Source organism: Balaenoptera musculus, chromosome 6 (assembly GCF_009873245.2).
Source record: "Balaenoptera musculus isolate JJ_BM4_2016_0621 chromosome 6, mBalMus1.pri.v3, whole genome shotgun sequence".
NCBI lineage: Eukaryota > Metazoa > Chordata > Mammalia > Artiodactyla > Balaenopteridae > Balaenoptera > Balaenoptera musculus.
The window spans coordinates 49,228,990-49,242,030 of record NC_045790.1 but is presented as its reverse complement, the minus strand read 5'-3'; the positions used below and the strand labels follow the sequence as shown (position 1 = coordinate 49,242,030).

The 13,041-nt window shown below is 41.8% G+C and overlaps 1 protein-coding gene across 1 annotated transcript in view; it reads left to right on the top strand.

Annotated features, from left to right (window-relative positions):
• Nucleotides 1-11,515, top strand: part of SH3GL2 (SH3 domain containing GRB2 like 2, endophilin A1) — a 205,191-nt gene extending 193,676 nt beyond the window's left edge. The window contains exons 4-9 of the mRNA XM_036856783.1: nt 1,001-1,144; nt 2,055-2,188; nt 4,069-4,227; nt 5,762-5,865; nt 7,702-7,832; nt 9,922-11,515. Of these exons, the coding sequence (XP_036712678.1) occupies nt 1,001-1,144; nt 2,055-2,188; nt 4,069-4,227; nt 5,762-5,865; nt 7,702-7,832; nt 9,922-10,121 (872 nt within the window). The 3' untranslated portion in view covers nt 10,122-11,515. The remainder of the gene's footprint in view (nt 1-1,000; nt 1,145-2,054; nt 2,189-4,068; nt 4,228-5,761; nt 5,866-7,701; nt 7,833-9,921) is intronic.
• The last annotated feature ends 1,526 nt before the right edge of the window (nt 11,516-13,041 follow it).

The following is a 13,041-nucleotide window of genomic DNA, read 5'->3' as shown; positions in this document are numbered from 1 at the left end:
TGAAATGCTGTCTTTGTGGCACAAAACTAATTTTCAGAAGCAGTTATGTGCGAGAAAAGTAATTAAGTCGTTTTAATGAACACAATATTTCTGTTCTTCATGGGACTGTTTACTGTTAGAATCTTAGTTGAGAAGTGATTTTGAAAATAGTTCTATTTTATACATGGTGTAAGTGAAACATGGCATAAGGCCCACACTGCAGGAGTTATCAGTTAATTTCCTACTTCAGTCTATAGGCTCCTAAAATTGAAATAAAAGGTAGAATCCTAAAACTTCGAGATCACATAATCCCGTAGTTTTTGAAGTGCTTTCTGTGGGCCACCCAGGTCCACAGAGGGACTGAAGGGCCACAGCAATGGAGAGAGTATCAGAAAAGGCACAGGAGTAGAGAATGGACTTGAGGACACGGGGAAGGGGAAGGGTAAGCTGGGACAAAGTGAGAGAGTGGCATGGACATATATACACTACCAAATGTCAAATAGATAGCTAGTGGGAAGCAGCTGCATAGCACAGGGAGATCAGCTCGGTGCTTTGTGACCACCTAGAGGGGTGGGATAGGAAGGGTGGGAGGGAGATGCAAGAAGGAGGAGATATGGGGATATATGTAAACGTATAGCTGATTCACTTTGTTATGCAGCAGAAACTAACACACTATTATAAAGCAATTATACTCCAATAAAGATGTTAAAAAAAATAAAATAAAAAAAGAAAAGGCACAGGAAGACGGGCAAGATGGGATCTTCACCTGGAAGAGCTTTGCCTTTTCTATTAAATTCCTCTTGAGATTCTGAGAGAAAGGGAGAGTTTAGCGATTAAAAGAGCAGGCGTGTGTTTATCTGTGGACCAACCTGCACATATTACAGATGAAGACATTGGTGGAGGGGCAATTTTCGGTAGCTGAGCTGGTTTAGAGACCCGTGAAGGCCTGACTCCCCACCCAGCCCTGTCCCTCCTACATCATGTTGCCTGCTTTGAAAGTCTCTTATCTCTTTGTCTCCAGCTTCCAGAGCTAAGCTCAGCATGATCAACACCATGTCAAAAATCCGTGGCCAGGAGAAAGGGCCAGGCTATCCTCAGGCAGAAGCACTGCTGGCAGAGGCCATGCTCAAGTTTGGAAGAGAGCTTGGAGATGATTGCAACTTCGGTAGTGTATGCTTCCTCACATTTTCATTTGTCCATGGGGATTTTAGTGCCACTAAGAAAACCCTGTAGGAAATAATCCAAACCATTTTATATTTTGATTCTCAATTTTAGGTCTTGTCCACATGGGCCCCAAATTTGTTTTCAGAGTCGTTTCATCATTTTTAGTGTCATTTGTCTTAGGAATTTTATTTATTTTCTTTTTTCCTAATGAGATCCCATCATTACAGCAGCTGGTTGACACATCCAGATGCCTGGACATTTACCGTTGCACGTGTCTGGCGGTAACTAGAGTGTTGGGGCAGAGGGAACTGTCACAGTCAGCATGAGTCAACGCCCCACCCCCTGAGCTTTCTCTTTGTTCCCTGCTCTTTTATATAGGGTACCTAATTTGACTACCACAGGTGAATTCCTTCACCCCTCTCTCCTTTGACCCTCAGCTGCCATATTAACCACCTTCTGTTTTCACTCCTTCACAATGTGAGGTCGCAGCAAATGACTGTCCTTCCTGATTGAGCCCTGCTCTCTGCTCCTGGTATTTGCTTTTGCTGAATGCGCTGGCCTTAAAGAGGTCTCCTCTAAGGGAAAGCAAGCACTTACAAAGGAGGGTAGGGAGCTTCCAAATTGCTTTTTAAAGGAAAAGCAAAATTTTATGTTCTTTATAATAAGGGGTCCCTCTACCACCCATTGGGGGCATTGAGTCTATTGTACTCAGTGAACTTTCATGAACTGTCTCAGGTGGAAAATACACTGATCTCCAGAGGGCATTATATGCTGTCTGTTGTCTTGGTTGTCTTCAGAAGACAGACAGTAATCCCAGGTTTTTCGTCTGTGATGGGTGCTGTTATTGCAAGTGCATTTCACCTTCACCTTTGTTCTTTAACGAGTACAAGTGCTTAGTTATCCCCTTGCAGGCCCAGCGCTTGGTGAGGTGGGGGAGGCCATGCGGGAACTCTCGGAGGTGAAGGACTCTTTGGACATGGAAGTGAAGCAGAACTTCATTGACCCCCTTCAGAATCTTCATGACAAAGATCTGAGGGAAATTCAGGTATCTGCAGCTAGTTATTTGGGAAGTGGGCTGTTGGAATTGTACAGATGCAGGTGCCCTTTTCCTTTAGGAAACATTTTGTAAAGCTTACCGTTCATGTTGTCATCAGTGAGCATGTGAATTGCAAAACAATCCAGCATGATAAATCGAGAGAAACCAGAAATGCAGTACTTTTAGCCCCAATATTATGATGATTGTGCCACTCCTGAGTATTACATTTGACTTCTCTGCGTTCAATTTTCAAGTTTTTTCAAGTTTTTTTCTCCATGAGGGTAATATCCTTTCCCTGATAATATACAATTTTCTTTATTATTCTGTGGTTTTCTGGGGGCGATTTCACCTTCTAAAATGCTAACTGTACCAGTTGTTAGCTTAAATACGTAATTATTCTATTACTCTGTAAACATGTGATTTCATATTTTCGTAATGTTTGTTAGGATTGAGGAAGAATCCAACTATCCTCTTTCTAAAACATGTAGAAGAGTTTAGCTATTCCAAATCATAAACTTCAACTGGCTTTACGTAGAACTAGGTGTGTAATGTTTACTCATTCATTCTTTTAACAAATATTTGTTGAACTTGTCTGAAATTTGATTTTCATGACTGTAAAATGAAGTGCCATAACGTGAAGTCTCCCTGATCTCCTTATTCTAGCTTAAATCTCCTTCAGCTCTACCACTGGCTCAAGGTCCCACAGTTAGTATGTGGCAGACTCACTCCAAATCTAACATGTAACCCTGACTCCAGTACTCTACCCTGCAGCTGACTGCAAGTTCAGATGTTTTAAAAGAATATTCCTTCCAAAGATACACACATTTAGTTTGGATCAGGGCATGGATTGGAGGCGGGGTGTAAGGTGGGCCGGAAGGTCGAGGATATTCTTCCTCCTTCCTTCTCATTTCTTCACCACTCCCAACTCTGTTTCTGTTTCCTTCCCTTTTACTCCTTGCACACCCAGGATCAAGGAAAGTCTAGCATTTTCTCCCACCCATTAGTAGCGAAACACTGCTGCTCATAGGACAAAAATACTTTGTAGCTTTGGGAAACTACTTTCCTACTTGGTCAGTGGAGGTGTCAGACAAGGCTGGGCAGGCACACACCTGGAATGTGTGCATCTGGGGTGATGCAAAGAGGGATTGATGCGCAGTGTATGGTGTTAGGTCCCTTCCAAGTTAGGTCTTATGACTAAGTGTCATCATCTGTTAGATGGGAGACTTAATCCATGATTCACCTAAAGCTACATCAGTCAATTAGGGTAAGTGTTCAGACATAGATTCCTAGGCCTCAGCCCTGGATATTCTAATTCAGGTGAACAAGAATCCATATTTTTAATAAGCATCTTAGGTGATTCTAACAGACTGGATTACCTCAAAGATAAATCCTTTCCAGCACTCATGTTCTATGATATGAAAAGGAAGAATACAATGCTATCTCACTTCATTTCAAGGAAAGCATTTTTCCTCTGCCTTCCCATGAGATACCATTTCCCCTGAAGATGGGGACTTGTGAACCCCATATACCTGTGCTTTCCAAATGTGTAGTGTGTGTACACACATTCCTGGCTTCTGTCATGGGATGGAGAGGGATATATTCCACCTTAGCTTTGACCCAGCAGGGGTAGAAAATAAAGGGTATTGGTATTTCCCACAATTTCTTTCTTGCTATTAATTATTTTTAAAGATGTTTCCCAACATAAATGTTTTAGCATTTGGAAGCGTTTGCCCTAGTGATGCAGGTTTCTTTATTTTTCTGGTGACATGATGTTTTAGAACTTAGCCTGTCTTATTTTGGAAGCTAATAGGCATGATGGGGAAGTGAGCTGTAAATAGGCCTTTTCTGTACGTCCTTTCAAAGCATATTCCTACCCTTGACTTTTTCAGCATCATTTAAAGAAGTTGGAGGGTCGACGCCTGGACTTTGATTACAAGAAGAAACGACAAGGCAAGATTCCAGATGAAGAGCTACGTCAGGCTCTGGAGAAATTTGATGAGTCTAAAGAAATTGCTGAGTCAAGCATGTTCAATCTCTTAGAGATGGATGTGAGTGACTCTCCTGTGGTTTTTAATTTAGCTTTGGCTTTGAGGCACAAGATTAATGAGTTAAAGGGTTATGTAATTAAAAATGTTAATGACTGTACTATGTGGCGAGAACTTCAGTAGATGGTTATTCTTTTAAATTATTTAAAATTATAAAGTAGACTGAGAAATGGTGAAGCTTTTTCTATAGTCCTATAGTTTGATTTAACTAGATTTTTGTCTGCTAATGATCTTAAAGTATTATAAATAGTGGGGAGATAAAGAATGTTTCTGATGATTTATAGAAGTCCAATAGCTTAAGCAAACACTCTGTTGAAATGTGAAATGTAAGGCAGATTGACTTCAGATTAAATAAGAATATCAGTCAAGTAAAATGTATTCAGAAGTGAGTGTCCAACATAGGTTAAGATGGTCTGTATTTTGAGGTAAAGTTGACATTTTCTTTCCAAAGATAATTTCAATTGAGATTGACGATTGTAGCATAGATACTACATTTGGGACATAGATGAGATAGTTTAAAAGTTGCCTTCACATTTCCAGAGTGCTGAATTACTATTCATTGCTTTAGAACTTACAATCCGACCGCTCGTGTCATAAAACCTGTTAACCAGCTTGCCTGTCCTTGCTCATCCCCACCTCCGGCCCCATCAGTTGCTGACCAACTTCTGCCAAGATATTTACAGAGCCTTTGTGTACTTATCACCCCCCCTGACTGGTGACAGGGGAGGCAAGTTGAACATATCCAGACTTTCACACTATCCAGAGACAGTGTCAGAGTGTGTGTTGATGTAAAACAACGTGTCCACCTAACTACTGAAGAGGAACACCGTGGGGATGAGGGTGACCCGAATCACAGTGTTCCTTCCCTTCACCCAGGACCCTACCCCACCCCAAAACTCATGGGGCAGCATGGCCTCTGAGGCAATTATTCAGCTGGATCACAACACAAGATGCAACATGAAGAGTAACCAAAGATGCTTAGAATATTAGAGCTGGAATGAACCCAAGATGTCACTTGACTCAACCCTTTTACATTGCAGATGAGGGTCAGAGAGAACAAAAGATTTTCCATCATACCACACTGTCTCCCATAGTGCTTCATGTGAGAGATCAATACCCACATTTTTATTAACAGCACTAATATTGACTGGGCAGGAAAGTATAGAGAGCAAAGAATGTTCTAGTCAGCGCATCTTTTGTCCTATAGGAAATCAACAAAATAAGCCAAATCCTAATCAGAAGGTTGTAGCTAAGCATGAGACTGTTTGATGAGAGTTATGTCATCTTCAGGAGGATTCTGACTAAAGTTTCTTCTCATAGCACTAGAGTTTCCAAACACAGGGATGCTTTCTTATCCTTAATCAGTTTGTAACCTGCGAAACTATCTATCGGTCAGCCTGGCTCACCACACAGTCACGGGCATCGCTGAGCACTGGTCCGTGTGTCCGGGGTGGCTGTGTCGTGTGGGCTGGGCACTAGCCGCTGGCTAAGGTCAGTAACCTGGTAACTGAGGCGTGATTCCCCCGTTGATCTGCAGATCGAACAGGTGAGCCAGCTGTCTGCGCTCATCCAAGCCCAGCTGGAGTACCATAAGCAGGCAGTCCAGATCCTGCAGCAAGTCACAGTCAGACTGGAAGAAAGGTATTTTACAGTTCCGTGCATTTTCCATTTCCATTTGCTTGCTATGAAATGGTGTATAAAGAAGTGGAAATATTAGAATACATTCGAAGAAAACCTTCCACCAACATTCCTGCTGATCCTACAAAGACACCTTAGGGACCATTTGTTTTGATCTTATATCGTCTTGGGCTTTGTTTTACTTTGTTCGGTTGAATCTAGTCTTGTGTTTATGAGAGCTAAATACTTAGGGAGTATTTTGGATGCCACAGATGGGACACCAGGACTCTACTAATGATAATGGATGTGATTTGCTGAGCAGCTATTCTGTGTGGGTACTGAAAGTGTATCATCATCAATCATATAAGAGCCCTGTAAACCAAGTATTGTTAGCCTCACCTGACAGACGAGCAAACTGGGGCTCAGGGTCACACAGTGGTGCAACAGGGGTTCATGTTTAAGCATAACCTGTTGGAAAGCCTGTGTCGTTCCATACCTTGTGTTTCTCTGAATGGTGACGAGGTCCATCAGAGGGAGCTGCTTTCTTATGTCTGTTCCACCTCCTCAGATGGGCCTCGTAGCCAGGCTGGGGTGGTTTAATTCATGAATGAGACTCCCTAGAGCTGCAGGACACAGGCTGCACAGCTGTATGCGGTAGCCCTGTGCTATATCATATGTGTTATTTTAGTTAAACTAAATGCATGTACATCAAAGGATTGCCTCAGCAGCTTTTATTCTCAGCTCATGGCCAGGGTCGACTCTCATAGCTGATGATATGGCTATAAATGCACAAGGCAGCCTCCAATTACGGTGCTGTATTACGGGAAACGACCTCACCCGTTTCCATCTGGCCAGCCTCTTCCTCTCCTCAGTATCTTCCTTGACTAGTGCTTGGATTGTTCTTCTTTCCTCGGTGCACCCTTGTGGAATTATGTGTAACACTCTGAAGCCTCTAGAATGGTTTAAAACCATGCACTTCCGTGTACTAAAGAAATATTATATGTCTTTGTGACATCTGTTGAGCATGAAGGCCACTTTTCTTTTTTTCCTCTGAAATATGTTCAAAGCCACTGTCATTCTACAATCGCCATACCCTAAACTCCCCCCACCCTTGCAAATCTGCTGTGCACTTTGCTGTGTGAACACCTGAAGCTGTGGAAAATACTTCCGGGTGTGCAGAATACATTTACTGCCTGTACCTTTCCACCTTTCTCCTGTCTCCCTTGGATTCTCTCCCCCTTCCTCTGTGCTGTTTCCAGAGCACACAGTATTTCCCCCTTTCCTCCCTCCGTACCTTCTCAAGCTCTACAAGAAATAACTTTCTTCTGGAAACAGCTGTGCATCTAGAAATAACTCCTACCTATCTTTTACCTTTTTTCCTTAAACCTTCTCCAGCTTCCCCAGGGACAGGTACACTCCTCACCACCCCGAGCTCCACCCCTGGGTTCCTGTGGCATTTTGTCCTATCTCCATAGCAGCACTTACTACAGTTGACAGTAATCAGTTGTTTATGTTCTGTCTCCCCTCCAGACCATAAGCTGCTTGAGGGTAGGAACTGTGACTTATTCATCTTTGAGTTCCTGGCACCTAGCACCCTGCATACTTGCAAAGGGAGCTCTGAGTAAATGAGGGAGAAAGTGAGAGGAAGGATGAAGACAGTGAGGGTATAACCGCAGAGGGTGTGACCACAGCACTAAAATGGAGACAGACACAGATAAGAAAACTAAGCGTCCTTTTCAGATTTCCCATACTCCACAGTGGTAGGTTGGTGGGTGACCTAAGCATTTTCGGGATTGTATTGCTTTTCTGTTTCTCCTTAATTGGCTGCATACTCTACCACCCTTTTTCTTTTTAATGCAGAATAAGGCAAGCTTCATCTCAGCCTAGAAGGGAATATCAGCCTAAACCTCGAATGAGCCTGGAGTTTACAACTGGGGACAGCACTCAGCCCAATGGGGGCCTCTCCCACACGGGCACTCCCAAACCTGCAGGTAAGGAGCAGAGGCCTGCAGAACCCATTCCCCAGGCCTGGGCACACCCCACTGACACTCTTCCAGAAATTCTAGGAGCAGTCCAATCTGTCTGCATAAGGAATCCACTATGATATATTTCTTACAGGATGGTTTTGTCAGGTAGAAGCTCTTAAAGGAGTTCCTTCTTGTCTCATTGATTATCTCTTCCCCTCCTTTACTCTCTCTCCTCTATAAAGCTTTCTTTGTAAGTCCCTTTTTCCTCTCACTGTCCATCATCAGCACATACTTAAGTGTTCGAACAAACACATTTGATTTTGACCCTCCTTTGTGGTCTTACAGTTACCTTAATATGTGAGTTTAGTTGTAGGGATGTCATCTTTTCTTCCTGTTACTCTGCTTCCGTGGTTCCTGCCTGCATGTGGAATCATGCTCCTGGGCAGTGCGTGCCCACATACACTCACTTGTAACCCACAGACAGCAAGCAGCTCCAGGAACTTGCTGAGTTGGATTTCTTGAGTCACAGAAACATGTGGGTGAATATATTTGTAGATGAATATATTCTGAGTCTCAGCATCTGCTAGACTTCCCTCCTCTCCCCACCCTCCAGCCAGTTCATCGTGCTGTGGTAAGAGGTTGGTACAATGAAAGCTAAAACTTATTTTCTATCAGGAATATTGATGTATAGCCAGTAATGTATTCTTTTAGGTGGTACCACTGCTCTCCACCCCCTACACACAGATCAGATAAAAACCTGTGCTTGAAATACATTCAACCTTGGTAATCTTCTTGGTTGAAGAACAGGAACTATCTTATACTGGATATGGATTTTAAGCATATGCAGCTTTCTCCTGTTTTCCCTGCATCCCCAGTGCTTGATGTTCTACAGTAGGAAACGTAGATGCTTTCAGGAGACCATGAAGGAAAAAAGTGAGGTGTGTGATGACAGTTGGAGTTCTCTGCCCCTTGTGCTTAGCTCTGCTGCTCAGAGCCCGCAGTGTGCGGATAAACAGCAGTGGTTTCTAAAAGTTATCTGGTTACAAGGACTAGTCATATAAGTTATAGGTAACCTGCTTCCCCCCTGCTCAAAAACCAATCTCATATTTCACTTTTCTTTTGGAGACTCATTAATTTGCTTTCTCTAAGTAAAAAAAAAAAAAATTCATTGTTCCCCTTCAAAGCCATCTAGGTGGCATGGAGCTGTATGCACTTGTCTGCGTCGATATACATATGTGTGCGCCTGCTGTGTTAATATATTTTGCTCATTTAACATAGATCCCTTTTAAGCTATGATCCCATCCTTCATTATTTAACTCAAGGAAGAATATATTATTTTTTCTATGCCGTAGCTCTGATGCACACCTCATATTTATATATGCAATATATAACGCAAAGGTGTAAATTATATCATTTTTATATAATCTCATTTAATAGCCAGAGTAGTACTGTGAAAAGTAAGTTCTACTGTTAGTTCCAATTTTAGACAAAGAACCTGAGAGCAAAGTGCTTTATGCAAGGTCACAGAGAGTAAGAACTTGAACCCAGTATTTTATATTGTCTTATTTTTACTACATTACAACGGTTTCCAGAGGCTGGGGGGGGGGTACTTTATTTTTAAAAAGTGAGAACTGCATTGTTATTCTGAAGTTGTAAAGTTTTGTCTGTGTAATAAACTCTATTATTTCACATGTGCAGAGATCTTAAAGTGCTAGCATGGAAAGAATTCTGGCCATGCTTCATTTTGAACCTAAATCTCGTTAATACTCCTTAAGTCATTGGGTCTCCCATCTCTGGGCATTGTTAGCAAGGCCAACCTTGATGAACCCTGTTGTACGTATCACAAGGATAGATGTGGCCAATTTTTCATACTGGAAATAGAAACAGCAATTCAACAACTTCCAGAAACATGAGAAAGCTTCTGAAGACTGCTAGAGGGCAAGGTGCCATGCAGCAGACACGGGGGACCAGTAGCAAGAGGAAGCTTCAGCGGGAAGAGGAGTGAGGGAGGAACCAAGGGGGACGGCACGCTGGGCAGGTGCAGCAGGAGGTAGATACGTGCATTAAATTCCCCTTGTCTTTCTGTGTTCTTCTCTCCTGCTCTTACTCCCAGGTGCCCCACTGGATCAGCCCTGCTGCCGAGCTCTGTACGACTTTGAACCTGAAAATGAAGGGGAGTTGGGTTTTAAAGAGGGTGATATCATCACACTCACTAACCAGATTGATGAGAACTGGTATGAGGGGATGCTCCATGGCCAGTCAGGCTTCTTCCCCATCAATTATGTGGAGATTCTGGTTGCTCTGCCCCATTAGGATGTTATGCTGGCTGGCTCACCTCTTCTTGACCCAGATAGTTAAGTTTAACCACTGCTTTGGTAATGCTGCTTACAACACACCCCAAGTGCAGGCTGCAGTGGTCCAAGTCATCAAGCCCCACTCAGTATGTTTCGTTGACTTGTGTGATCCCACGAGAGTCATGGTGATGGATGGTATCTTCTTAGCCTGGTGGGCATGGCATGTGCTTTTTAAATACCATCTGAGACCAGCCGGAAGTCACAGAACTGCTGTTTACACAGTTCTCAGGAGGATGTGGCTTCTTAGAATATGACCATCAGCCACATCACAGATAAACCATCCTGCCGGAGATATTATCTACCACCCGGGGCCATCTCAAGGTCTCAGGTTCTCCATTTAAATAGAGGAGAAAGTTCTCGTTTTCACATTGACCCCTGCCAGACATGTGAGTCACAGAATTGTCAAAGAAAGCCTCCCTCACCAGCAAATTGTCTTCTGGTCTGAATGAGTGAGTCCCTTGATGCTCTCAATATAAAAGTGTTGAGTGTGGGTTCAAAGCCTTCTCTGAGAACGGTCACCTTTGTTCCACAGCTTATGCCTATTTCTGAGGTACAGCCGGTTTTCTTCCCTCCCTGCTATTAAAGCCAGAGGGGGATTCCTATTTTACTTCTAAGTAAGACAGTTAGCAGTCAGCATATTGAGGGAGGAGCTGAAGAGATTCTCCATTATGAGGAACTGGGAAGAGATCTGGTTTCCAAGCTTAAATTTCTTGCTGTACAGAAACCATGTATATATACAGGGCATTTCTGAAGGTACATGGACAGGGGAACAGATATCTTCACTTCAGTCTTATTTATGAATTACATGTTTCATGAATCCATTTGGTATAGAGACACAAGAAGAAAAACACTAGAAACCATTTTCCCACTAGTTCATAGACCAAGAAACAGTAACTATCTTCCCACTCCACTTTCACCTTGTGTTCTTTGAACATCATTTGTGCATATTCTGCCCTCAATGAGGACCAAATAAAGATGATTTTTGTGCTTAGCAGTTTAAGATGTGTGGCTGCATATGCAAAACTCTTTCCCAACTCAGTCATGACTTTTATTTCTGTCCCTTCTATCTCCTCTTCATTTTGTGTGTACAGTGCTGTGCGTAAACTTATGAGTGGTTTTCTTCGTTTATTGGTTTTTTGGTTTTTTTTTTTTTTTTGTATCAGTCATTAAAGTCCTGTTAGGCATCCAGAGTTCTATTTATCTAGCTGTACAGATTCTTTCAGAGGTTTAATGTGCTGCTTTGGATGTGCCACCTGCGGTAGTGGATCATGTGGAGTGAAAGGCAAATCTTACTGCTTAATGTATAAACTTAACCACGGGAAGCGTCGCTGTTTCCAATAAATATTGCTGAAGACAGAACCAAAGGCTCTGGCCCTTTATTTTGTGTCAGTTCTCTGGGTCCGACAGTGGGTGGACGAGTCTTCATTGCCTTCTGATGCAACCAAAGCAGACCTGGTTCCAACCTCACACCTACTTCTCTGTAAGCAGGGGAAGTTCCATTATCAAGAAGCGAGTTAGCCTGGACACTGGTAACTTATTGGTAACCCAGGGAAGGAGGAGATTTGAAAAAGAAGATAAGAAAGTGGAGAGAAGAGGTCTTCTAGAAGTTAAATGAGATAGCATCATGGTGATATAATCAGAAGAATGTAACATTCAGAGGAGCAAATAAAATGTATCATTTCAATCAGTCTTTTGTTTTCTTTCATGCTTAAAGAGAAAGGAATAGACGTGGAAATACAGACTGGCCAAAAGGTGGCCACCTTTTCTCTTGGTGTATGTGTGGGGGGAGGGGGAGGTAGGTGGGGGGAGGGGAGCAGTGCATACAGAATATGTATTTCCTGAGCTCCTGAGAAAATAAACATGTTCTTTATGTACTGGGTGCCCTTTGTATTCTTCCATGCTGAGGCCAATAGTCCAAATGTTCTAATCTAAAACAAATTGTTTTAATCAGATATACTAGGTTCACATATATACTGTATGTGAACTGCTCTAACATGAAAATAATATTTTTTCTAGCTATGAGTTAGAGTATTACAGATCAATTCTTCAAACCAATTGAAAGAAGAAATTACCAATGACATTATTGTGAATGGAGAAAATCCAGAAGAGTCACAGATAAACTATTAGCCTCAATAAGTAAATTTAATAGGATTACTGGATATATAGTCAATATCCAAAAAATTTTTATATACCAGTAACGGTCATTTAGAAAAAAGTAATTAAAATGTATATCATTTACAAAGGCATCAAAAATTCAAGTCTATAGACATAAATCTAATAAGAATTATATAAGATCTCTACATAGAAAATTATGAAACATGTTTGAGAAAAAATAAAGAAGACCCTAATGAGTGAAGAGATATTTACATTTATGGGTTGGAAAACTCAGCATTGTAAATATGTTATTTCTACCCAGATTGACCTATAGGTTTAGTGCAATTTCAACCAAAATCTCAGGAAGTTTTTTTTGTGTGTTTGAATATTGACAAGCATATTATGAAAGTTATGTGAAATGCAAACGGATATTTCTTCTTAAAGAAGAACAACTTAGTTGGAGGACTTTCTCTAGATACAAAACATCAAGCTATAGTAATTAAGAAAGTGTGATGTTGATTCAATGATAGGACAAAAGATGATCCGTACAGAAGAGCAAGTCCAGAAAGAGGCATATATGTATTCAACCGTATTTGAACCAGTAAAGCTTTCTGTTGTCTTTAATGTTACACATTCAGGTGTGACTGTACCTGTTTAATAGTAGTTCTGTAACCTCAAAGGAAGACTAACAGCAAGACCCAGCACCAAGTAGAGTAATCTCAAAATGAGTTAACATCAAATGAATCTAAATGACCACAGCTTCCAGGAAGAACTTAATGTTTACT